The sequence below is a fragment of the Lissotriton vulgaris genome, chromosome 1_1 (genome assembly GCF_964263255.1).
Source record: "Lissotriton vulgaris chromosome 1_1, aLisVul1.2, whole genome shotgun sequence".
Lineage (NCBI taxonomy): Eukaryota > Metazoa > Chordata > Amphibia > Caudata > Salamandridae > Lissotriton > Lissotriton vulgaris.
In genome coordinates, this window is record NC_141685.1 from 1,079,799,715 (window position 1) to 1,079,826,853 (window position 27,139).

Sequence of the window (27,139 nt, forward strand, 5' to 3'; positions counted from 1 at the left end):
GGTGTTCAGGGCTTTAAGCATGTGCAGAAGAGCAAGGAACATTAAGCAAGCAGGATGTTGTAACGCATTTAAACTTACAGCAAGAATGTATGTATGTTTCCCTGGATCCCCCTGGACTGCAGACATGCTGTCACACAGGCTTTGTTGGTTAATCGTCTAGACTATGGTAATGCGCTCTTCGTAGGTATGAATGAGCACCAGTTTACACGTCTACAAGTTCTACAAAACTCTGCAGCCAAACTTATATGTAATAAAGGCAAGTTTGATTCTGCCTCGGACTGCCTAAGAAAACTTCATTGGCTGCCAATGCGCCAAAGGTCTGTTTTTAATCTGCTCTGCCATGCCCACAGGGCCCTCTATAAAACTGGCCCCATCATCCTCCAGGGAAAGATTGAACTCTATGTCCCTACCAGGAACCTACGCTCCCTGCAGTCCGCCCTAGCAAGAACTAAGCGCATATACAAAGCTAGGACTGGTGGACGCTCATTTTCCTCTCTGGCTGCAAAGAAATGGAATGAGCTCCCCCTTGACTTAAGGCTAACCACCAATTACCTCCTGTTCCGAAAGAAATTAAAAACCCACTTATTCCCCAAATGTTAATGTTCATCTCAGTACAATTCGCAGTAGTCTCAGTACTGGTATAAGCGCCTTGATATCCCTTGGGATGAGTGTTGCGCTCTACAAATACCACAAATAAATAAATATGATGGTATTCCACGAGCCGGAATCCCTCTGTGCCGTCATAGAGCCATCATTAGAATGAACGCGTCTTTAGTACCAATTCGTTCAGCAAGTCGTTATAATGACTTGCCTTAGGGGGGCACTGGATTTTGATATAGGTTAATTCACTATTTCAACTCCAGGCTCCCCAACTGTAGGGAAGGTGTTGGACTTTAAATCCAACATCATTCCACCAATGCACCCCTTAGGGAAAGTCATTCTAACAACTTGCATGCTGAATGAATGTGTACTAAAGACGTGTTTATTCTATTGCCGGCACTGTGAAGACACCGCGGTATTCCGGCTTAGTTCTTAAGGATGTTTACCCTTGGCAAAAGAAAACAGCTGACAAGGATCACATTAAACGTTTTTCACTCTGCACATCAACCAGGTATTGCAGTACCGCCAGGAATGGTGCACTTCCCCACCCGGGAAAAAACAAAAGGAGCGCTTCACTGGCAAACTCTGTAAAGTGGCACTAATGTGTGTGGGTGTGCGTAAAACCAATCTGCACAATCTGCGGCAACTCTGTCTTGCTTTATTTATTTTTCGTATTTTTAACTTTTTTTCTCTCTGTCCTGAGACTTCATTTTGAAATAGAAAAATGTCAGAAAAAGACTACATTTGCAGCTAAAGTGTTTCTTTCATTTACCATCATTTTCTATAGGGAGCAAATACAGGAAAAGAGAGGAAAGAGAGGGTAAGAGTCGTTTATTGAAGTCAGGGTTTTCACCAATTAAAGAGGACAGAGACAGAAAGAGAGGGAATAAAAATAAGAGTATGAAAGAGAGAAGGGGTGACTGCCAGTTGCAGAGCAGGAGAAGTGAACACTGTAGGGAGGATTATCTAGGCATGCAACAGATGCCTTAACTTGAGCAGATTCTCTTGTTGGCTCTTTTTTTGTTTCTGTGCCATTGACAAATTGGTGTTTTGAGCATGGTGGTTCATGCAAGTTATGGCGTATATTGAGAACCTTAGCTGGCGAATTTCAGGGGTTTTACGTATTTGAGCCAGACCTATAGCTCAGTTTTTAACTGTGCTTTTTTGAGTAAATGTCATTGTTTTTAGGTCGAGCCTGGCAGAGCATGCGCTGCTCTGGGAAGCATGCAGTGTTCATCTATAGACCTGAAACTTCACCCACTCTCCGCCTATATTTTTCATTGGCTTGTGTCATTGTCCTTTGTAAATGTTGGCTTCTGATTTCCTAAAAGGCATGCTAGTTTTCCATAATACCGCCTGGTCCACATTTGTAACCTCCCATGAGGGCTGGCCCTGTTACTTGTGTAGAACCACATATATTTTCTTTATAGTCTGTCAGCACTATTTTCTTTAATAATTTTCTTCTACAGCGCAACACAGGTTACGTGCTGCGCTGCTCACCAGAATCTTACAATATTGAAAAAATAGACTTCGGCAAGCCATGACGAAATAAAGGAAAGCGCGGCTCACCAAAGGTTTTTTTATTATTGTATGCTTTTAGTGAGCAGTGTGCCACAAGCATTGTGCTGTGCTCCTTACCAAAATCTTACAATATTGAAAAAAATATCAACTTCGGTGAGCAATGCCTATTTATTTTAAATCGGCACAGCTCACTACAGCCGACTCCTCCCTGTTCCCTACCACTCTTCAGTTGCAACAGGAAGCAATGCAACAGGTCTCGCATATGCGAGCGTTTAAACCTATTGACATTGTAAATTACAATGCTTTTTATTTATCTGTTTTAAAAAAACAACACATAAATAAAATGCATTGTCATTTACAATGCCAATACCTTAAACTCTTGCAAATACTTATTGCATTGCAGATGCTTGTTTAAGATGCATGTAATTTCCAACCCATGCAACACAATGGCGAGTGAGTGAAAGGCTTGGCAACAGGCCAGGCCCGCCAGCAAACCTCCTCCCATCAGCCATTCCCTGGCCATTCACAGTAGTTCGGGACGAGCCTGGCCTGCAGCCAGATTCTGCACCCAGCAGCAAACACCCATGGTACAAAGCCTTCTACCCGAGTAGCAGGGAGTGGGCAGAGGATGGAACTTCCCCCAACCCCCTGCCTTGAGCATACCTATGCAGTGTACATCCTTAAGCTGTGCACACAGGAGGATGGGCACTGTGCCTGCCATCAGCCAAACCCTGATTCCACTGGACCGACGGCGAGACCTTGCCTCGGCCTTCAAGCCATCAGTCAACCACCTCCTTGACCCCCAGCAGGCCATAACCTAAGCCCAACCTCTTGGCATCAGCCAACTACTTACCACTGCTGTGTATGTCACTACTGTGTGGTGCCACCAACAAACGTTGTAGGCATTTTTAGGTCATGCTAGAGCCAGCGCCTGCGCTGGTCTGGCGAGACATTTAGTGAGTTGCTTTTAAAAGTGACACCAGAGGCTTTTGCCGGCCACCAGCTATCGGTTACACGCGCAGCCGCCATCTTTCGGCGCGCGATCACGATCTGTTTCACTTTTGCGCGCACACAACTCCCGCTTCTCCCCCTCCCCCACCACAGATCGCCTCTAGCGGCCCCTAGCAGCCAATGCTTGTTTCCTTTGTATTGTTTAAAGGCGAGAGCTGTGTTGTACCTTGTGTGTTCATCTGGGCCACCTTTACCTTCCATATAAGTTCATTCTGTTAGATTGTTAAGGCTGACCCTTCTCCTGCAGGGCAGGTGCCGACTGAGCTGTGATGAAGGCGCTGCATCCCCACCGAAGCTATTAATAAAACCAGCTAGCTTGTAGTCTGAACTTGCGCAAGTTGATATTTCAACATACAAACCTTGCCTCATTTTGTCACAATTATGCTTCAGTTCAGAGCACGCGGCATCCATCTTTTCACATCTCCCCTCTGGGACTGAACGTGAAAAGGAGCGATTTAATCTCCTCGCCGGCGTGCCTTTCAAGTGTCACTCAGCAGACAATGACGTCAGCAGAGCCTTCTTACAAAAATGACAGCTTGTCTTTCCATCCTACAAAGGCCCCTCTCCCACCCACCCCACGGATGCATCAGGGCGCCTGGGCGCGTGCCGCCGCATCTTTGGTGTGTCAATCATTATATTTTATTACCTGCTTCCTCGTGTTCCCATTATTCTAACAGCAGCCAGCCTGCTCACTCGCTTTAAAATAAATTCATAAGTATTATCACTCTCCTGGCCAAGGTAATCATTTTACCCCCCTCCCCTAATGCACCACGTTTTATTGATGGAGCCACCGGGGCAGGCCCGGAGTATGGAATTTTTTTTACACTGCATATCAAAGAACAATAATATATTTGATTATTGACTTAATCTGTCACTTGATAGATGGGTGTAATTGGAGTGGCTGTAATTCGCCGAGTTTGTGATGTCGCTCGTTATTACAACCATAGGTGTGATGTTGCTTTAGCACCATTACTCCCACTCCTCCCAGGCGCGTGCACACAGCGCATGTCACCGTCGATTACTTCTCGAGTTAATATGAACTCTGGCAATTACACAAACAACCCTCAGACGCATTTCTGCCTCATTACAAGGGTGTGGGCGTGGAGTCTCTCTCATTAGGGGCTGGGATGCATACTCAACCTGTAAACATATTTAAAGGGCCTATTTACTTTCTCTCTAATTTTGCAAAGTGAAGTGTGTCAGGTACGATCAAAACTCCAAGGTTTGAGTTTCCACCCCCTGAGTGAGTCAGGGAAGTTTCAGATTAGAGAATGAGCGTAGTGCACATAGGGCCACCAACAGAGCTTTAAGTGGGATGAAAAATTGGGGGTCTTTCAAAGGGGCGTGGCCAATGTAATTAAGGGCACGGCTTAAAAACACATAAGCTAAAAATCATTTCTTAGCATAATGTGCCGCCCGACTTTTATTTTGCTGTTTCTGTCATTGCATTCAGATATATAATACAACAAGTAATATCATACCAACAAGTCAGGACTATTGGCTTTGTCAATGGTTGTTAGTTGCATAAGATAAATAAGCAGCAGCTATGGTGGCTTGTAATTAATATTGAAAAGATTCCACTTAAAGTCCTGGTGACACCACGACAATGTTGCTGCTCCTGAGTTTCAAAATGAGAAGGGAAATCCAGAGAGAAAATGACTCTCTTAAAGGATTTCCCTTCCCCTACAACGCTCACCTGGCATGACGTCATGCCGTAACTTCTCCACTGGTGAGAAGTGTGCGGTGTGAGCACACGCACATCGATGTGCTGTCACTGCAGTCCAGAAAAAAAAACGGACCGGCTGTGCCAGGACACAAAACAGAGCCCGATTAAGACCCGTTTCAAGGCCCTCATTAAACAAGCATTGGCATAGCCAATAGGTCTCGCCTTTGGGACCTTATAAGTGTTTAACCATGTAACAGTTAATGTTATTGCCCCAAGGATATTGTGCTGCATAACTAAATACTTATAAGGTCCCAAAAGCGAGGGCTATTGGCTATGCCAATGCTTGTTTGATTTGCCTACAACTTTTGACCACATGGACGGATCTGCACCAAATGGATAGTTGATTGGCAGAGTCAGCTCAGGTCCGGCATGTCAATCTTTGAGTAGATCTGTTCAGGGGGAAAAACGAAGTGTTTTCCCATTTTAGGTCATCTAGGCAATTTTGCTCATTCCTAAAACCAAGCTCACTGGACAGACCTTCGCGAAACTTAGCCGACTGAGTTCACCGACTGCCAAGTTTTGTGGAAATGAGCAATGAGGACAAAAGTTATAGGCAACTTAAAAAAAAAACTTTTCAAGGAAAGTCTAACTTGAACATAACTACACAGTGGCTATTGCCAAGGTGTACAAATTATTCTGTTATAGAAAAAAAGTACCTCAGAATAGTGTCTTGAAGCAAGCTCAAAACTCTCTTCCTCTGTTAAAAATAATAAATGAAATCAATTTTCTATGGGTATGGTCTGGTGCTAAATCTCACAGACTAATTTAAGGAGCGGACTTCAGTGAAAAAGGAGAGGGGTGCTACCTCCACCAAAAAGCTTTGCGGTAGGTGTTGGTCTTTCACGTAGGAGGGTCGAGCACTACACTTTTCAAATTTTATATTTCACTATACTAATTCAACACTAATCCTATATGGGTTCCGGAGTAGCGTGCTACTCGCCGACAAAGCGCTTCGACGCGCTATATAAATGCAATTACAATACGCTACATCTTCCAGAATACTTCGAGAAGATGTTCATTCTCTGCGCTGGGTAGTCCTGCAATACCTTTCCAGGGAATGCTTTGTGAAAGTAGCTTTTCGTTTTCTTGGCAGGAGCTTTTCTGGTCAGAAGCTGCACATTCTTTGAGGGGGTACGCTTTGCTAAACGGGGGTTACGAACTACATATCCCAGAATGCGTTAAGACAAGAAGTGGACTACCCGGTGAGGACTGTTCTTCAGGTCCCTTGACCCCTTTGTTCTCGAGTATTGTTCGTTTCCCTTTTCCCCCCGACCCAATTCATGTTACATTTGTCCCTCGGCACACTTACAATATGCTGTCTACCGCGCCTCAAGCTCCCCCATTCTTCGTAGCTCAGTGGATTCTCCCGCCGCTGTTCCCGCTGCACAGTCTGACGCGGTCGCCATAGTGACGGACGCTGGGCGACCCTAACTGCAATGCTGGGCGACCCTAACCGTTAGTGGTGGGGAGTTTACTTAAAAACATAGGCAGTTTCTCTTGCAAGCGTAATAAATAAATGTTATATTCTCGGTTTTTAGGGGGTTTCAGGGCTCTAGAAGTTCTCCGAACGGCCTCCCGAGATACCGATGACCCCTCTTACCTCTGCCATTTGGTGTCTCCCAAGGTTGAGCCATGCAGTGCGCATGAGCGACGGCCGTGGCGCCTGCGTAGAGTGGGACACTGTAATCCATGCAGTTAAAGAGACAGGAGTAAAAGGCAAGGTAAGAAACTGGGGTGTTTAGAAAGAAGCCTAAAGTGGCGAACTGCAGCTTGAGGGTCTAACAGAGGGACTGGCAGGACTAGTGAAAGGAGGCGGGAGGGGGAGGTAGCTACTATAAAGTTCCGCAAAGGGGATGGGGAATAGTTTTTATGTCTGTTAATTAACGAATGAGGGAGCATACAAAATGCTTCTTAGGATCACTGCTACCAGTATACCAGGGTTTAGAAACTACAGCGCCCAACTTGCACCATAAACGGCAATTACTGCTTTCAGCACACGCCGCAGTGGAACTACAGCTCCCAAAGTGCACTTATAAGGAGTGTGAATAATAAAATCCACAGCATGTACAGGAGAAGAGGTGTTTGTCACCTAGGGCTATAAGTGGGGTGAAAAACGGGGGGGCGGCAATATAAATAAGGGTGTGGTTCAAAAACACCTAACCTAAAAATCCGTGCTTAGCATTGTGTACCGCCCGACTTGTATTTTGCTGTTTCTGTCATTGCATCCAGATATAGGATACAAGAAGTAACATAATACCTACAACAAGTCAGGACTATTGGCTTTGTCAATGGTTGTTAGCAGGGCACAAGTCCTAAAAAAGAAGTGGGGTGGGGGCTAACCTAGTTAATCAGTAACCAAGTGGCCTCACAGCGTGTGACATCACAGGAAGTGGCATCACAAGAAGTGACATCAGATCTTAAGCCCTCACATACATGTTTAGCAGGTGTATCATGAGTACATTTGAGCACATTTCGAGTATACTTGCAAACCCTCCTGATTTAGACAGAAGATTCCCACTTTTGTATGCTACACATAAAACAATGTTGCCTTTTTTCAGCGTAAAGCTTCCTCTAGCCATAGTGCTTTAAAAGAAAAAATAGTGATATTTAAATTATTTCAACACCTCAGGGTTAGTATGCACTATATAAATGCTATTTATTTTGTGCAAATACTGGGAAAGATCAACACATCTAACATTCTTACAGTGCATGCAGATCTCCTAAACAGAGCCTGAGCAAAGTGAAAAGCTGCCTCTCCTAAGTATGTGTGAAGTGCTAACAAAGGTGTGAGCCTTTGTTTCCCCTTTGCTGCATTTACTTCTAGGTGTGAGGCTCCTGACTGCTGCCAGCCAGGAGACTCGAACAAAAGAAGGCCTGATGACACCTCTACTTTGGCCTTAGTTATCAATCAATCATGGAATTGTTAGTGCGCTACTCACCCGCGAGGGTCTCAAGGCGCTGTGGGGGGCGCAGGATTCTTAACTAAGAAAACCACGTCACGCCTTGAGGTTGTTGTGGATCAAAAGCAGACAGCAACGTGCAGGCGCTGCTGAAAATGTCCTGGTGTTTGGAAATTACACCGTGACGAATTCAACGTCTTTATCAGTGGGGCCCAGCTTCTTGGCAGGGTGGGCAGCGTCCACCCTGTGAAAAAAGTGGGTGGCCGCCGTCCACCCGAGTGTACCCCCGACTCGTGCCCTGGGTGTTAGTTTCTGTAAGATACTTAAGCAGCTACTATGGCTTGTATATAATATTGAAAAAGATTCCACTTAAAGCCCTGGTGACACTACGACAATGTTGCTGCTCCGGAGTTTCAAAAAGAGAAGGGAAATCCAGAGAAAAACCAACTCTTTTTAATGGATTTCCCTTCCCCTATAACGCTCACGTGGCATAACGTAATGCCATCATTTCTCCACTAGTGAGAAGTGAGCAGTATGAGCAAACAGAGCGCCTGTGCCAGGGCACAAAATTCAGCCCGATAGAGACCCACTTCGAGGCCCCCTTTAAAACAAGCATTTGCAATGCAATAGGTCTCGCATTAGGAAAGTTAGAGGTATTAGTATTGTAAATGACACATTTTTTATTTATGTTTTTGTTTTGAAAATAGCGAAATTAATAACTTTGTCATTTACACTGCCAATAGTGGTAACTTTTGCAAACGTGACACCTATAGCATTTTTAATGCACTATGTGTTGTATTTACATGACTTAGATGTATTAATATTAAAAATAACAATGGGTTGTATTTTTTCAAATAATTGACACGCGAAAATAAAATTATTCAGAAAAGAAACAGACCCAGGTACGAGTTGATACGAATCAGATGTACTGAAACACACAGGACTAGACACACACTTATGTTATGAATAAATGCACAGCTATCAGCCCGCCGAGAACTGTGCATACAACAGAGAAATAGACATACACATAGTTGGATACGCACACAACTAAGGTGTAGTGACTGCACACAGAGCAGAATAAACACTGATAAAAGTGCCCCGACATATACACGCAAATGATTTAGTCCCTCATGCAACAGAGGAGATGGACACGCTGTCAAATGTTTATAACACAAAACACGTGTCCGCCATATTTCAATGTAAACAAGAGAACATTACAAGCGAACACATTTCAAAAGCAAACGTTACATTATATGAGGCAAAAGTGGCAATCGTGAGCAAACAAAATACAAGAGGAGCAAACGGTGCAATACAGTAGGAACAAGAAACACCGACAACAAGCAGAAGTGGCATAAACAAAGCAATTAGACATGATATTTGAGCCTAGACAATGCAAATGCAGAGGAACCCGGTACATAGAAACAAGGATAATACTGCAATGAATGGTAAACATTCCAACAACAAGAAAGAAGGCACTGGGAAGGCACTTCCATAGTCAGGGGAAGGCACCTCCACGGGCAGGGGGTTGTTGAGAGGGGGGAGGGGAGGGGTGCCTACAGGAGAGACCTTGGTAGCATGCAGGGGCCTTTCATCATCCGGAGGTATTTTGGGTTGGGGGGCAGGGAGGCGGGCACTGTGAGAACAGGGAGGGGGTCGGCGAGGTCTGTTCCAAGAGGGGACAAAAAAAATAAAGGAGACGCATGGGGAGCAGCAGCCTTTGATGTGCCGGCCAGCCAAGCAGTGAATAATTAGGGGAGGAGCGCAAAGCAACAGATGGCTTTGCTGTGGAGGCAGGCGGCTCGGGCCGATAGAAGCGTGTTCACGAGAATAGGACGAGCCCTAAAAAAATGTTTAAATGCCAGGGCCCTCGTTAGGAGGGCACTGCAATTTCCACCACCCATTGCCCCTTCCAGCACTACCAGTGACAATACCAACAAAACTACTAAACATTACACTTCTGCAAATGTGGCAATTCAGACTAGTCCAAGCCCCCAAATCTAAAACAATGGCTTTAGCGTCAGGTATTAGTAATTCTTAACATATATCAAATTAATAAACAACTGTTTTCGTGCTTGTCTCTAAACCAGCCACCACGTGGCAGACTTTCATAAGTGCTGGTGTTGAAAAGTGAATGCTGGTCCTAAGCACGGAAATCACAGGCTCAAATTAAGCACTGCCCGTTTCCTAATAGAACAATCAGAGCAGAGTCTAAAGTCGGGCTGGTGCACATCGACCATACCAATGCATTTAGCAATCAATTGTTATTCCTATTCCTGGTGCACATCAGCACCTGCTGCAGACAGCAACTTTAAAGGTGCATCAGTGGGAGTGATGTAGACAGAAAGCAGCTGTTGTACATTGAAAGGGAACTGGATGCGCAACGGACACCAGAGCGGCCGATGCAAAGCCTTCATTTCTGCAGCTTTTGCTCTCTGATTTGTCGACCTTCTGCACAATGGAAATGGTTATAAACAAACACGAGGAACTTTTCACAAAAGTGGAATCTAAGGACAGTGAAAAGACTGTAATGTTGACATGTTTTGAGTAATCAATTGCAGGGATTATTTGTGTTAAATAGTTCAATACAAAAGGCAGTCTCCAATTGCAGGCCTAGACGACTGAATGGACCAATGAATGAACGATGAAACATGCAAAGCTCGTTCCTGAAACTCGTCTATTTCTGCTGCAGGTGAGGGATCGGCTGTGCGCTTCTACATCAATTAGATAAGTGACACGGAAAACAGAGGAAATGGCTGACTTACCCCCATAATGAACCGGAGTCTAGAACCCAACGAACACCTGCGGTATATCCCAAATAAGACTGTCTCGACGGCACCGTAGAGCAACCCCAAGCACAGCTCACATGAGTTGTATTTCCACTAAGACTCAGAAATCCTATCCTGGAGTGAAACTGTATCTCAGTTTGTTGTCATCGACTGTAGAGGCAGCTCTTGAGAAGAGACATGTCCTGGAAACCCAAGAGACGTGGCTTATTTTTTCCTGAGAATTAAATATTTACCTGTGAACAGAAAAAGCTCTTTTCGAAACTGGCACAAGACATGCGCATACCACAGGGAGATGCTTACTGCATATTCGCTCAGGCTGAATTATCTTTAGTTTCTGGAGTGTGCAATGATGGGAGCCTGGTACAACTGGCCTGCCGTGCCGTGCCATAATATTAAAAAAACCGAAAAGCGTGACTCCCCCTGCGCTGTCTGCTCAAGAAAAAGAGCTGAGTGCTCTTCACAAGTGGTGTCTGAGAAAAGCTGAGAGGGCTACCACTGCTTCGTATTTCAAATGCCTCGAGCTTTTTATGAGTTGGTTAAAAAATGTAAATGCCACCGACTGACATTGTCCCATTAAAAAAAGGATTACTGCTGAAGTGTTTTGGAAACTCATTGTTCATGTGAGGTTTGTGACTTGGTTAAAAAAAAAAAGTAAACTGTATTTGTATTTAAAAAACGCACAGACTGGTACGGGCTCATGTAAATCACTCCAGTGCCTTCAGGCCTGTGAAAACTCACACTGAAAGTTCAAACAAAAGTGAAGATCTAAGGAAGGGTGGGACGGGACTTTGGCGAACGATGGGAGAGCGGATCCTTTGAAGCACGGCCTCGCGGCCGTAACAGCAGGGATGTAATTAGGGGGGAGGAGAAGTCGCGCTTGGGTGAATGCCTGAGGCCAAGCTGCCCGTGGGAGGGAGGCTGATGGCTGTGATAGAAGCGCGGTCACGAGCACGTGCACTTCTACAAATCCGGCTCGTAAAAAGTCATTTGTGGGTGGACGGCAATAGGTCTCTCTCTACGCGAGACCTAAAAAACTGCTGGTGCTCAAATTTATTCCCAAGCCACATTCTCTCCAACATAACGAGCTGGCTTGGCTAAAATCTATGAAGCTTGGGAGGACAGACATACCAATCGAGAATACATTTCTAGTGGCACTCCTTTACCAAAAAATGTCATACCTCACTTGAAACAAACAGCGTAACCCCGAATGCCCCATATTCGGGCAGGTACTAATGGAATAGTACCAACAGTAACAGTGCAAGCCTTCACGTTGCATCTCTGCACCTCAATAATTATTATCACTGGCACAACGTATCCTGTGCAAATCCTGCATCACATATTATGGCCCACATAGAACCCTTACTAAGTTTTTTTTCTTCACAAGCTTTATCGGATTTTTTAAAATACATACAATGCTTGGTGTTATTGCGGTTCTGCACTTCAATTATGATCAAATATTCCACTGTTACGTATATCTTGTGTGCTATCACAGTGGGGATCAGTAACAGACATTTAGCCAGTACAACGTTTAGTATTCGTGCAATGCAGAACTTTGTGTACATTACATGAGTATCCCTAAATATGGTAAAACTTCAAACCCGCTCTCACCTCCCCCTTACTGGCAGATATCAACATTCAAAGCTGAGTTGCAGGTGGAATTGGTTGCATGGACAGTACTCTCCTAATGGATTCTAGTATGGACAGTAACCTCAATACAGTATAATAAATTGGGGTATCCGGGGCGTGACCAATTGTATGAGGATATACTTATGACTTCTATTTCATAATGTTTGGCTGGTTTGTTATCAGTCAGTACCTTACTAGTGGTCGCTCAAAGTCCAGGCGGACCAGGGTCAATGCATGTGTTGTTCAGGTTCTTGGTATGTCTAGGTTTTAAGGATTGTAGTAGGGTGCCCCATTAAATGGCTATATGTGTTTTCCGTAATCCCCTGTACTCTTCTCTGCAGAGCGCATCACCTTCCACCTTCCCCTATTGTAAAATATCTTCGCGCCTGTAGGAGAGTAGGGTCTGCAATCCTATGGTCACCCTCAATTTTTGCTTTTTGCTTCACTGGTTTATGAGTTCCCTGGCTGTGGGCCTGCTAATCAGACCCACAGCCTAGCTGTGATCTCTTTAAAATTGACAACCATGTACCTTAGGTCCATACCCAATTGGATACTGAGTCACCTTATCAGTCCCTGTACAGTGTACCTTAGGTACCCAGGGCGTAGGTGCACCCAGGGCCTACCAGGGGCTGCAGCATGTATTATGCCACCCCTGGCTGGCCATCCAAATCTGACACAACTGGCTGATCAATCAGCTGGGGCAAGGTGGTGTAATCACCTTTTGCTTTAGATATAGTATCCCTATATCTAACCCTAAAATGGACACATATCCTCCTATCAGTCACTCCTATGGCAGGCCTTATCAATCCTGAAGGCTGAGTGCTTGGAATTATGTGAGATGGTGCTCTAGCATGAGCTGAGCCTGTCTGCAGCTTTCGGAACCAAGTCCTTTAGCTGTTTCCATGATAACGCTATACCATATACTCTTAAGTGCATTATAATCCTCGCGGTTATTGCTAAATTTGGTATAGCATTATCAAAACATGTCGAGTAAGGTGTCATACTAATTGGAATACTACCCCCTCGCCAATTATGGCGACGGGGGTAGCATTCCACCCTTTTAGAGGGACACGACATGTATGTAACTGTGAACCCCGGTTAAAGTTTACTCGAGCCTCAGCATCACAAAATGGATGCTGCCACCGCAGACACAAGTGTGACCTCCTGCTGCTGGGAGTCCTTCCAGCGAGGGAGGCTTGGACTAAGGGTTTCCTGCCTTGGGAGGTGCTAGCACCACCCCAGACAGGATTTTGTGTATTAGGTAGGACAGGGCTGAAGGAATGAGACATGCCTGGGGCACACAAGGTGTCCCTGTGCATACACCGGTCTAAACCAGTTCCTGGGGCACTCCAGCCCCAGAGCTGGCGCAAGACCGGACAAAGGATAGGGGGTGTAACCACCCCCCTTCCTGGTCCCACCCAGAGGAGGGACCTAGTCGAAATGCAGCCCCCTTTAGCCAGGTAAAGGTAGGAGCTGGTCCCAATCCAAATTAGATTATCCTGAACAACTTTACAAGAAGAAACTCTGGACTTCGACGTTCTGCTCCACAGAAGACTGAAGAAATCTCCCTTGTGGGCAAGGAGTGTCCACCCTGCACAAGCAGGCACCATCAGCGTACAGCGGCTTCCCTTTGTCGTCTTCCTGCAAGGATCCAGACTTCAGAGCCCGACGAGACTCGGATTCCCAGACCTCTCCGACCTCTACCTACATCTGCAGCTCAGCTGAGATCCGTGGGTGCGACGAGACACGTGGGACCGGCCATCTTGAAAGAAGCAGCACTTCGCTCCAGCACAACTTCAGAGGTATCCTCATCCAAGTGCTTAGCGGACTGAGAAGCCCCGACCCCGAGCAGCTCCTGCACCGAAGTCCAGCCCTCCAGCATCCACGAGATCTGCGTGGGGCCCTTCTGCCTGTTTGCTGCTCAACGCGTTGTCTGGTCACTTGCCGGCTGGCTAGTGGCCTCCTAGACGATGAACTGCGAAATCTTCACTGCTGGTCTGGTTGCTCCAGACTGGCCCTTGCTCCCTTCCAAAAGAGGATCACCCCGGACCCTCCTGGTCCACTCCAGACGCCGTTTCCACTCACCGCGTGGTTTGCCTTTGCCAAGGCCTGTTGACTCCGAATCCGAAGCCGACACCGCCGACAGCGAGAGCCTGCGTGGGACAGCTCGTGCCTCCATCCTGGTCGTCGAAGACACCACCTGGTCCACGTGGCTGCAGAGACAAGCGTCCACCTTCACCTGATCGCGACGACGACATCTGGTTCCACTCCTGGTTCCACTCCAGTCACTGGCTAGTGACTTTGAACATTGTCCCCTCTGCTTTCAGGTTCTTCTCTTCACTGATCCACCCTTGGATCACACCGGACATCTTCCTCCTGACCGCCTGCAGCATCTTTTCCTCCAGGCTCCATACACTTCAACGCCGGAACCCGACACGACTTGGCACCTATGCACCCGCAGCCTGTGGGTGAGGTAACACGAGCATCTTGGTGCTCAAGGGTAGCTTGACTCTCCTAGTGTCCAGTTCCACAGTCGTTTTGGTCCTATATAGTCAGGGACGTCCGTACTCACCTCCATCCTGGTCGTCGAAGACACCACCTGGTCCACGTGGCTGCAGAGACAAGCGTCCACCTTCACCTGATCGCGACGACGACATCTGGTTCCACTCCTGGTTCCACTCCAGTCACTGGCTAGTGACTTTGAACATTGTCCCCTCTGCTTTCAGGTTCTTCTCTTCACTGATCCACCCTTGGATCACACCGGACATCTTCCTCCTGACCGCCTGCAGCATCTTTTCCTCCAGGTTCCATACACTTCAACGCCGGAACCCGACACGACTTGGCACCTATGCACCCGCAGCCTGTGGGTGAGGTAACACGAGCATCTCGGTGCTCAAGGGTAGCTTGACTCTCCTAGTGTCCAGTTCCACAGTCGTTTTGGTCCTATATAGTCAGGGACGTCCGTACTCACCTTTTTCTTAAACTGTACTGTCCACAGACGTTTGTACGCATCTCGCGTGTGAGTTCACACTCTGCACACGCGTTCCGTGGGCCTCCTAGTACTTACCTCAAGTTAGTATAGCGTGGTCCCAGCGATCCTACAACCTCTGGACAGCTCCATTCCTATTATTGACTATCAAATTCCACTTACTTAGTATATGGTTTGTCGTGCCCCCAGGGCACCATTGTAAATCGTGCAACTTAAACGTATTTTTCCTAAGAGTTTGTCATGTGCTTAGCCCTCTGACCTCATAAAGAGTTCTGAGGTGTATGTTAGTTAATAAATACTTGTTTATTTTCATAACAACCTGTGTGGTGTCCTTTCACTTGGTATTCAAGGGGTTATATGTGGTAAAACAGCTGGCTTCACATGCCAAAAGAGTTTAGCCTAAAGACTGCTTTGTCCATGCTACCATTAGGATAGCTGGTCTATAAGGTTGACTTACAACCAATCACCATAAGGGTTGTTTGGACTGATACAAGGTAATCACTAGAACTAGTGAGCATCATATATCAGGCCAACTTCTTACACCGCCAAGTTGATATGCCTGGGGGAGGGGATGCCGACTTCCATCTTTTAGTTATTTAGGCATTTCGAGAGAAGAAGTGCCAGGTCTGCGTATTTTGCCTTCACCTTGTAGTTTTTGCGCTCAGGGGTACATTCCAAGCAAGCATCTTTCAGCTGTACTCATTAGTCCCCCCACCGCTTTTTTCAGTGCTGTACCTATTTATGCCGAGTAGAATGAAAGCGTGGGGCAAGCATAACGTCTGCATCCTGTTCACAGCAACTGGGGCATGCTTTAAATACCCTTGGAAACATAGCATGCAATCTGTGTGGTGTGAGGTAGGCCCTGTGTAGTACCATATATTGTATGAATTTGAGCCTGGAATTACGTAGACTCGGGACCTGGGACCAGTGTTCGAGCCTCGGCGTCGGTTCAATATTCTGTGTTTCTTAGCAAATCTCTTAATCTCCTGTAAGGGATCTCCTAATTTAAATAATAATTTTAAAAAACAGCAATTTCGGAGGGGCGGTCAAGCAGTGTTGGGGGAGAGGAGAGACAAATTAAAAGAAAAAAACAAATGTACCTCAGAGAGGTGGTTGGGGCAATAAGGTAGGGAGGGGTGAAGGGGTGGAGCAGTAACCAAGGAGGGGGAGCAAGCAATAGCAAATATAAATAGCAGCTGTTTATAATTATGAGGAGAGGGAGCAAGCGTAGGCACGAGCGAGTTCCTGAGTCTAAGCGAAAAAAAAAGAGTGCTCAGACAGTAATAAATAACATGACGAGTAACAACACATGTGAGAGGGGAAGTCCTCATGGGAGGTTACAAAAGAAAACAAGCATTTGCAATGCAATAGGTCTCGCATTAGGAAAGTTTATTGTTTTGGTATTGTAAATGATATTTATTTTTATTTATGTTTTTTAATTGTGAAAATATAGGAATGAATAGTTTTGTATTTTACAATGTCAATAGTTAATTTTTTTTAAATGTGACACCTTTTGCAATTGTAATACAATATGTGTTGTTTGTATGTGACTTATATGTATTGATATTACAAATAACAATGTCTTCTAATGAAATGTATGAATTAATTTTTAAATAAAAGTTATTGTAATGTATAATGGTAATTAGTAAAACTTTTGCAAATAACTTGGTGTACTTGTATTGGGAGGGTGGAGTTTGATTGTGGGTTTTGTTTTTTGAGTCTGTTGTTTGATGGTGGATTTAGAGGGTGGAGGGTGTAGTTGGTGTCGGAATGTGGATTTGGAGGGTGGATTTGGAGGGTGGAGTGCTGAGTTGCTGTGGTGGTGCTGAGTAGTTTTGTGGTGGTTCTGAGTTGTGCTGTGGTGGTGCTGACTGATGCTGTGTGGTGCTTAGTGGTGCTGTGGTGGTGCTGAGTGATACTGTGGTGGTTCTGAATGATAATGTGGTGGTGGTGAGTGGTGCTGGGTGGTGTTAATTGAGTTTGTGGTGGTTGTGCGTGGTGCTGTGGTGGTCCTGAGTGATGCTGTGGTGGTGCTGAGTGGTGCTGTGGTGGTTTTGAGTGAAGGTGTGGTGATTTTGAGTGGTGCTGTGGTGGTGCTGACTGATGCTGTGTGGTGCTTAGTGGTGCTGTGGTGGTGCTGAGTGATACTGTGGTGGTTCTGAGTGATACTGTGGTGGTGGTAAGTGGTGCTGGGTGGTGTTGATTGAATTTGTGGTGGATGTGCGTGGTGCTGTGGTGGTCCTGAGTGATGCTGTGGTGGTGCTGTGGTGGTTTTGAGTGAAGCTGTAGTGATATTTTGTGGTGCTGTGGTGGTCCTGAGTGATTCTGTGGTGGTGCTGAGTGGTGCTGTGGTGGTTTAGAGTGAAGCTGTGTTGGTTATGAGTGATGCAGTGGTGGTGGTATGGTGGTTCTGGGTGGTGCTGGGCTTGTGCTGAGTGGTGCTGTGGTGTTGCAGAGTGATAGTGTGGTGCTGCTGAGTGGTGCTGTGGTGGTGCTGAGTGGTGCTGTGGTGGTGATGATTGATAATGTGGTGGTGCTGATTGATAATGTGGTGGTGCTGAGTGATGCTTGGTTAGCGCTGAGTGATGATGTGGTGGTGCTGAGTGGTGCTGTGGTGGTGCTGAGTGGTGCTGTGGTGGTGTTGAGTGATAATGTGGTGGTGCTGATTGATAATGTGGTGGTGCTGATTGATGCTGGGGTTGCGCCGAGTGATGCTGGGGTTGCGCCGGGTGATGCTGGGGTTGCGCCGGGTGATGCTGGGGTTGCGCCGGGTGATGCTGGGGTTGCGCTGAGTGATGCTGGGGTTGCACTGAATGATGCTGGGGTTGCGCTGAGTGATGCAGGGCTTGCGCTGAGTGATGCAGGGCTTGCGCTGAGGGATGCAGGGCTTGCGCTGAGTGATGCAGGGGTTGCGCTTAGTGATGCAGGGGTTGCGCTTAGTGATGCAGGGGTTGCGCTGAGTGATGCAGGGGTTGCGCTGAGTGATGCTGGGTTGTGCTGAGTGATGCTGGGGTTGCGCTGAGTGATGCTGAGGTTGCGCTGAGTAATGCAGGGTTGCGCTTAGTGATGCATGGGTTGCGCTGAGTGATGCAGGGGTTTCGCTGAGTGATGCAGGGGTTTCGCTGAGTGATGCAGGGGTTGCGCTGAGTGATGCTGGGGTTGCGCTGAGTGATGCTGGGTTTGCGCAGAGTGATACTGGGGTTGCGCTGAGTGATGCTGGGGTTGCAAGGGGGAAAAAAACGAGTCTAACAGAGGGCAGAAGGGCACAAAAAGTGAGTCTAACAGAGGGAAGAAGGGCAGAAAAATAAGGGGAAAAACGAGTCTAATGGGGCAAAAAGGCACAAAAAACGAGTCTAACAGGGGCAGAAGGGGACAAAAAATGGGTCTAACAGAGTGCAGAAGGGCACAAAAAAACGAGTCTAATAGGGGCAGAAGAGCAGACAAGCATTTGCAATGCAATAGGTCTCGCATTATAAAAGTTTGAGCTATTGGTATTATAAATGACAAATTATTTATTTATGTGTTGGTTTTGAAAATAGCGAAATTAATAGCTTTGGTTTTTACAATGCCAATAGTTTTAACTTTTGCAAATGTGACACCTATAGCATTTGTAATGCAATATGTGTTGTGTTTACGTGACTTAGATGTATTGATATTACACATAAAAATGGCTTTTATTTTTTTAATAATTAATACTTAACTAAAAGTTATTGTAATTTATAATGGCAATAGCTTTTGTAAATAACTTTTGTGAAGATTATGTTCATTGTATTTTATTGTTACGAAAATCCAAGAACAGAAGTGAAATATTAACATTTTTTTGTGACATTTGTAATAAAGCTTGAAACATTGAGAGAACATATTTGAAATAGTTGTTGTTGTTGAATGGTTGCACAGATTGATGCTGTGGTGGCGCAGAGTGATGTTGTGGTGGCGACGAGTGATGTTGTGGCGTTCAGTGATGCTGTGGTAGCGCATAGTGATGTTGTGGTGCCCCTGAATGATTCTGTGGTGGTGCTCAGTGATGCTATGGTGATGCGATAGATAGAGGGAGGGCGATAGATAGAGTTAGGGCAATAGATAGATAGATAGATAGACAGATAGAGTGATGGCGATAGATAGACAGATAACGTTTATTTATGTTGCATTGAGTAGAGTGTAAGTATGAGGTGTGTAATTATATGGCACTGAGTGGTATTATGTGGAGTGTATGTACGTTGCATTGAGAAGAGTGTAATTATGTGGCGTGTAATTATGTGGCACTGAGTGGTAATCTGGGGAGTGTATGTTGTATTCAGTAGAGTGTAATATTGTGCAGTGTAATTATGTGACACTGAGTGGTATTTGGAGTGTATGTTGCATTGAGTGCAGTGTAATTATGTAGCACATAATTATGTAGCATATAATTATGAGGCACTTACTATTATTGTGTGGAGTGTGTGTTGCATTCAGTAGAGTGTAATTATGTGGCACTGAGTGGTATTTGGAGTGTATGGTGCATTGAGTGCAGTGTCATTATGTTGCATATAACTATGTGGCACTGAGTGATATTTGGAGTATATGTTGCATCGAGTGCAGTGTAATTATGTGGTGTGTAATTATGTGGCACTGAGTGGTATGTGGAGTGTATGTTGCATTGCGTGCTGTGTAATTATGTGGCACTGAGTGGTATTTGGAGTGTAGGTTGCATTGAGTGCAGTGAAATTATGTGGCGTGTAATTATGTGGCACTGAGTGGTATTTGGAGAGTATGTTGCATTGAGTGCAGTGTAATTATGTGGCGTGTAATTATGTGGCACTGAGTGGTATTGTGTGGAGTGTGTGTTGTATTCAGTAGAGTGAAATTGTGTGGCGTGGATGGCTGGATGATGGATGGATGAATGGACAGTGTAAGAGAGAGTGCATACAGTGACAGAGAGCTTGGGAAGGGCAGAGGAAGAGAAAATGTGTAATAAAGAGTGAGGGAAAAACAGAAGATGATTTAGAAACAGAAGAAAGCGAGAGAGAACAGAGAGAGAGAGAAAGGGAATGCTGAAGAGGGACAGAGAGGGTGAACACGTAAGATTGATTGAGAGAGAATGAGGGGCAAAGAAAATGAGAGTGAAAAAGAAAAGATGAATGGAGAGAGGGGGAGATGGACAAAGGCAAAGAACGATAGAGACTTAGAAGGAAAAGAGGAGGAGTGAGAGAAAGAGAAAAATACTAGAGAATGGGAGAAACACAAGGCAAAGAGAGAGTATAATAGATACAGCGAGAGGCAGAGAACATCTTGTTAGGTCATAAAAGAAAGATTGTATAAGACAATGAAAAAGAGTAAAAGAGAGAGAGGGAAAGAGATAGGGGCAGGGAGAGAAAGTAAAAGATATAACTGAAGAGATTAACAACCCCTCTGGGACATGAGCCAAGATTACAGAAATCTGCCGGGACAGCTGGTGACAATCTGGGACTGTCCGGGCAAATCCGGGACGTCTGGTCACCCTACCACTCCCACACCACGAGTGAAAAGCAATGTTTGAACCAACGCAAATGTGCCGAGAGTTTTTGAATAAAACCATGTGATATCATCAGGTGACAGCCATCCCAATGAAAACAGACAACAAACACCTTGTATCTGGACCCACATCGGTCACTAACGTGGATACACCACTTCTAAAACATGCTGTGCGTGAAAGACACATCTCATGCCCATGACGAACTTAAAACAGTAAATCATTAAAATGAATGTAAACAATTGCCTGTGTTGAAAACAGGGATAAAAGCTGTCCGTGTCCTCACTGTGCAGAGCTGTGACTGGAAAGTGAACCTCAAAGCTTTTAGGGGCGGAACTGCGGATCCCTTTGAAGCACGGCCTCGCGGCCGTGAACAGGGATGTAATTAGGGGGGAGGAGAAGTGGAGAAGTGAGGCCGAGCAACAGATGGCTTTGAAGTGGACGCGCTCAAGGCAGGCAGATGGAAAGCGCGTGCAGGAGGGGGCGGAGCGGATCCCTAGAGTTGCATCAGGAAAGCTAAACCAGCAGGCGGATGCGCGTTCACGATCACGATGCACTTGTGGAAATCCGCCGGCTGGTTTAGCTCTCCTGATGCAACACTAAAATTCGATCCTATCCATTCCTGGCGGAATGGAATAGGCTCGACCTAAAAAACAAGGGGAAAAACGAGTCTAATAGGGGCAGAAAGGCACAAAAAACGAGCCTAACAGGGGCAGAAAGGCACAAAAAGCGAGTCTAACAGAGGGCAGAAGGGCAGAAAAACAAGGGAAAAAACGAGTCTAATAGGGGCAGAAGGGCACAAAAAACGGGTCTAACAGGGGCAGAAGGGCACAAAAAACGAATCTAACAGAGGGCAGAAGGGCAGAAAAACGGTAAAAAACAAGTCAATTAGGGACAGAAAGGCACAAAAAACGAGCCTAACCGGGGCGGAAGGGCACAAAAAAGCGAGTCTAACAGAGGGCAAAAGGGTAGAAAAACAGGAAAAAACGAGTCTAATATGGGCAGAAAGGCACAAAAAACAAGCCTAACAGGGGCAGAAGGGCACAAAAAAGCGAGTCTAACAGAGGGCAAAAGGGCAGAAAAACGGGAAAAAACAAGTCTAATGGGGGCAGAAAGGCACAAAAAACGAGCCTAACAGGGGCAGAAGGGCACAAAAAACGGGTCTAACAGGGGCAGAAATGCACAAAAAAGCGAGTCTAACAGAGGGCAGAAGGGCAGAAAAACTGGAAAAAACTAGTCTAGGGGCAGAAAGGCACAAAAAATGAGTCTAACAGGGTCAGAAGGGCACAAAAAACGGGTCTAACGGGGGCAGAAATACACAAAAAAGAGAGTCTAACAGAGGGCAGAAGGGCAGAAAAACGGGGAAAAACGAGTCTAATAGGGGCAGAAAGGCAGAAAAAACGAGCCTAACAGGGGCTGAAAAAACGCGGCCGCGAAATGAAAGCCTTTGATGCAGCAGGGGGCGGAGCGGATCCCTTTGAAGTGAAGCTGCTGGCGGCACCACGCTGGGGAAGCAACAGATGGCTGGCTTTGATGTGGTGATGCGAGGCAGGCAGGCAGGCGGATAGAAGCGCGTGCACGGGACACATGCACTTCTGGAAATCCGCATGTTTAAGAGCTTAGTTTAGCTCTTAGTTTAGCCCCAATAGTCTCGTCCTATTCATTCCTTGCGGAATGGAATATGACGAGACCTAAAAAGGAGGGACTAGTTATCATATTAACCAATGAAAAGCAGCCATTTACAAATGACATTTAAAGGAGCCAATCAGAAAGATGGGTGTTGCTGAATGCCCATATTCTGAATATAGCATGTCTCTAAGAGACCGGGCAAACGCTGCCTAGGCAAGAGCTAAAACCATTTGTAACACACATATGTAGATGGACTATGTCCTTATAGTGTATGTACTCAAACACACTGTCAGTCCATGTAATGAATGTGTTTTACAGAATGCCTTATAGGAGCTGATGTGGTCGAGTTACAGCTCCAAACATGCACTGTGGGAGGGATTCAGACGACATCTCGCAGCATGTGTGTTGTAGTCAGCTACCAGCATGCAAATGCGAAAGGGAGAAATACAGTTCCCAGAATCCAATTGAGGCTACACTTGGCATGGATTTGCAGGCCTCACGTGTCATTATCATCTGAAGGAATATCAGCTTGGTGTTCACGTAATTTGGTTAAGTGCTGTGACCATGCTCCCAAAGCAATTCTTTAGCTCCTATATTGTGACACTTTATTCATGGTCTATGTTCAATTCTATTTTGTTGTATGTTTATCCCTTGATTGGGTAGGAAGGCAGCAACATTTCACATTCTCTGACAATCGAGATACCCCACTATTTGTCATTCACAGGCTTCCTGCCCGGTGTTTCCGAGGACGGTCACTTGATCTTTAGCTTTACGGTACAACTTTTCCAAAACTCTGCATCATGCCGCTCTTTGGGAACAACTTTAGCCCGAAGAAAACACCTCCTCGGAAGTCTGCATCGCTCTCCAACCTACATGCGGTAAGTCCAGAACACTGCCATGTGGGCCAGAATTTCCTCCCATTCACTCTCCTCCCCCTTTCTATTTCATCGTATTTTTCTTGCTATCCAGTTATCCCAAACATGTGCTGCGTAAAAAAAAGTGAGAAGATGTGTTGTAATATTTTTATAAGCAATGATCAGGAATGGCTGAATGTGAATAACAAGCATTGGCAAAGCCAATAGGTCTATGTTGGCTGCTAACCGTTTAGCTTAGTCTGTGCTTATTCTGTTTGTTAATATTTTTCATATGAAAATAAGTGATATAAAAGAGGCAGATTGGGGGAAGCTACCAGGCCCTCCTTTAAGTAATAAGAAAAGCATTGCCTAAAAGCCAACAGACATTTTAAAATGTAAAAGCACAGATTGCACCAGTAGTCCCTCGCACTGAATGGAACTACTTATTGTACGGATGTGCACATTGTGCAAGATCAGAATGCTGTTATTCATAGTCAGGTAAACCCATGGCTGAAGTGGACTGACCTAGTGTCAGATGCTGTATGCTGTGGTGGGCAAAGGCAAAATTTGAATAACACTACATTAGATGAAGAGAGAAGATTGGAAGCCGAAGTATGCATATACTATATTTTTTTTTAAAAACCTCTTTATTAGCAGTATAAACATGAACATAGACATACATTTCGTCTCACGGATCAGTAGCCTGTATCTTACAGTTCACATTCTTGAAACATGGCAATACGTGTATTAAACATTTTCAATTTTCTATTACACTCCCAACTACTTCTGTACCAACTCCCCCCACCCATCCATTCCATCCCCGGCACTTACACTCAATCGGCACAGTTACATTTAGTACGTGGTTCTAACATTTATTTTATAATCGGCATTTAAAAGTGAGATTGGTCTATAAGACTCACATTTAACAGGGTCCTTACCTGGTTTTAGTAGAATACTGATGACTGCATCATCCCAGGTGTCTGGTAGATCCTTTTTAGTTAAAAAAAAGATATAATTCAGGAGTTCCATCTGGGGCATGGCCAGTGCCTCTCGAAAGTTTACATATAACTAATTTGGGAGTGCGTTGGGCCGGATGCCTTTCCCTTTTTAAGCCTTTAATTACTTCTGTAACTGTACTCTCTTGTGATCTCTTGATTAAGCTCCACTCTTTGTTCTTGAGATGTAGAGGGAAGTATTATCCTGTCCAGTAAGAGTTTTATCTGTCTTGCTAAGGTCTCTTCAGTATATAAGTTGTCAAAGAATTTTAGAAACGCTTATCTTATCTCAGTATCCGCTGAGCTGCATTCAGGTGGATCCCTTTTTTGTATTTTTGCTACCCTGTTGCGTGTTAATTCTGTTTTTGTTTGCCAGGCTAGTAATTTGCCACATCCTTTGCCGTATTCGTAATGCAAGTGTTTACTGGCCTCCCAGCTATCCCTAATAATTGCTTCTAGTATATCTGACGGATCCTCTTTTGTTTTTTTAACCTCTTCTATATTGGATATTTCCTGTGGGGGTTTCCCTTTACTTAACTCCTCTTCCTATGTTGTTATTTCTTTTTCCAGCTGTTTGATACAGGTCCTTGTGTTCTTATTTTTGTATGCTGCAAGGTTGATTATTTTCCCTCTTATAAAAGCTTTGTATGCATCCCATGCAATTTGTTTTGAGGTCCCTTCTTTATTTAGCTGAAAGAACAAGTCGATCTCTTTTGCTAATAACTCTGTATGGGCTGGATCCGTAAAAATGACTCTGTCTACTGGCCATCTTGAACTGGAGTGGGTGGATTTTAGCAGAAGGCACAGTGAGACCGCGAGTGATCAGAAAGATGGACAGGTATATGACCTACATTTTGTGTATTGCTGATTAAGCTTCTATCTATTAGGAATAAGTCTATCCTAGAGGAATGTCCCAATCTTTTATTTTGAAATGTAAATTTATGAGTCTTATTTCCCTTTTCTTTCCATATATCTGTGATCCTAGGTCCTTAATGCATAAACCAACCCACTCTCATTTTTGGTACGTTATGACAGTTCTTGGCCGGGAGTCTATCCTCTTTAGGATCCAGTATTATATTGAAATCACCTCCCATTATTATGGGTGCTTGAGTGGTCAAAAGTTGAGAATATACCTTTTGAAGAGGCACCAGATCATCTATATTGGGGCCATAATACCCCACTATCGGGTATAAATTATTGTGAAACCTAGCTTTCACTATCGCCCATCTTACTTTTCGGTCCACTTCTGCTGATTCAATCTTTGCTTTCAGAGATTTTTTAAACAGGATCACCCCTCCCTTTGTACAGCAATCCTGGCTTGTGCATACATATGAATCCACCCATTTCTAATATTTAAGTATTCTTGCCCCTTCTTCTTTCAGCAGATGTGTCTCTTGCAAAATGATTATCTCACTGTCATTTAATTTCAAGTATTCCAGGATCTTTTGACTTCTTTTTTTTTTTATCCCGAGGCCATTTATATTCCAAGACAGAATATTAACTGCCATTGATTCGGTTCCTCTGGTAATATTTAGTATGATCCTTGGGTTTGCTCTGCAATTTCTCAGGGAACCCTTCCTCCTCCATATTGCTTTTGTTGGGCTCCCCTCCCCCCCATTATGTTCCCTACCTTGCGCATTTTTTGTAAAATGTCGGCATTTTCCTGAGTGAATTTTTTGCCTCCCCGGAGAAGCCTCCTCTTTCCTTCTTCTAGGCAAGATTCTGCCCTTTTGAGCTCCTTGCCTTTCTGATGAGCTTGTTTGTTATTTTTTTGTTTTTTCTCCTAGTTAAGAGTGGTATTTTTGTTGTGTTTCTATACATTCTATGAACCATTCAACCTCCTTTGGATCCCTTATTTTGTGCATACCTTATATTGTCCCACATGATTTTCAATGAGGCGGGGAAGCGCATTTGGACTGTTGCACCTAAAGATTTTAATTGCTGCATGAACTGACCCAGTTCCCATTGTCTGTCTTGAGTTGTTTTGGAGATATCAGATCTGATTCTTCATGTCCAGTCATCCTGTTAATTCACAGTTCAGACCTCAGAGGGGGCCCTCGCTAGGTGCAGAGGTAACGTTTACCTTCTGATGAATGTGTGATTACGAAGGAAACGTTCCCCACACTCAACCACAATGCCTGTAGTTTAACATGACTCAGGTACTAACCAATCCAAAGGAGGGACCTGTAGGGTTTTAATAATTCCTTTTGCTTGCATGGTGAGACTGGATACCATAGCTAGGGAGTCCTTGTACCCTGAAGAAGACCATAGACCTTTCTAAACTGTTGTATAGGTCGAAACATATGAGTAACTCATGGATACAAGATGGCCAGGTGAATTCCTGTACTTCACCAGAAGACAAATGTTTAGTGTTTTTTAACTATACCACGGGCACTCATTAATAAAGGAAATCTTGTGAATATACCTCTAGGTATTTTTTTATTATTTTTCCTTCAAACAGGACCTGAGTATTTGGCCTGAAACAAGAGTTGTAAGAACTCTCAGGGAATTTCTTTCCATCGGTTGAGTCTACTGGAGTGGCATTTTTCCTACCCCAGTGTGAGAGGTCGCCAATGATGATGAAGCATGCCTTGCTACGTTAAGGGTGAGACAACGTCTCAAATATCTTTTGATAACCCTATCCTCTTAAGTCTGAACTGTGAATTAACAGTGGTGATTATAAAAACCTTGTGGATTTTTTGTGTTGATCTAATTGCCCCATGGTCTTCTCCTCAAATTTGTCAAAAAGGAGTATGTGACAACTTCCATCAGGTCTTTACAGACACTATTTCCCATCCTGGAATTTTGTTTGATGGCCTAACGCCTTGTGGGTGTTGTATTCTATTTTTGTTTCTACTGAACTAGTAAGACTAACACACCTGAAATCAGAGATTAGTAAGTGAAAGTTCAATACTGGAGACCTTGTCTGTGATCATCTGGAGTAATGTGGTCACTCTTAAAAGGAGGCACGCAACCTTTTGGATTCTTGATGATTTCTGCTGCTAAAATTGACT

General features: G+C 44.8%; 2 protein-coding genes across 2 annotated transcripts in view; one reads left to right on the top strand and one right to left on the bottom strand.

The window, feature by feature from the left end:
• The window catches only part of FAM227A (family with sequence similarity 227 member A), an 86,729-nt gene extending 80,450 nt beyond the window's left edge, over nt 1-6,279 (bottom strand). The window contains exon 1 of the mRNA XM_086963354.1: nt 6,168-6,279. The gene's annotated coding sequence lies outside the window, so the exon portion shown is untranslated. The remainder of the gene's footprint in view (nt 1-6,167) is intronic.
• Nucleotides 6,280-6,505: 226 nt separating this feature from the next.
• Nucleotides 6,506-27,139, top strand: part of CBY1 (chibby 1, beta catenin antagonist) — a 37,049-nt gene continuing 16,415 nt past the window's right edge. The window contains exons 1-2 of the mRNA XM_086936468.1: nt 6,506-6,579; nt 23,001-23,154. Of these exons, the coding sequence (XP_086792594.1) occupies nt 23,077-23,154 (78 nt within the window). The 5' untranslated portion in view covers nt 6,506-6,579; nt 23,001-23,076. The remainder of the gene's footprint in view (nt 6,580-23,000; nt 23,155-27,139) is intronic.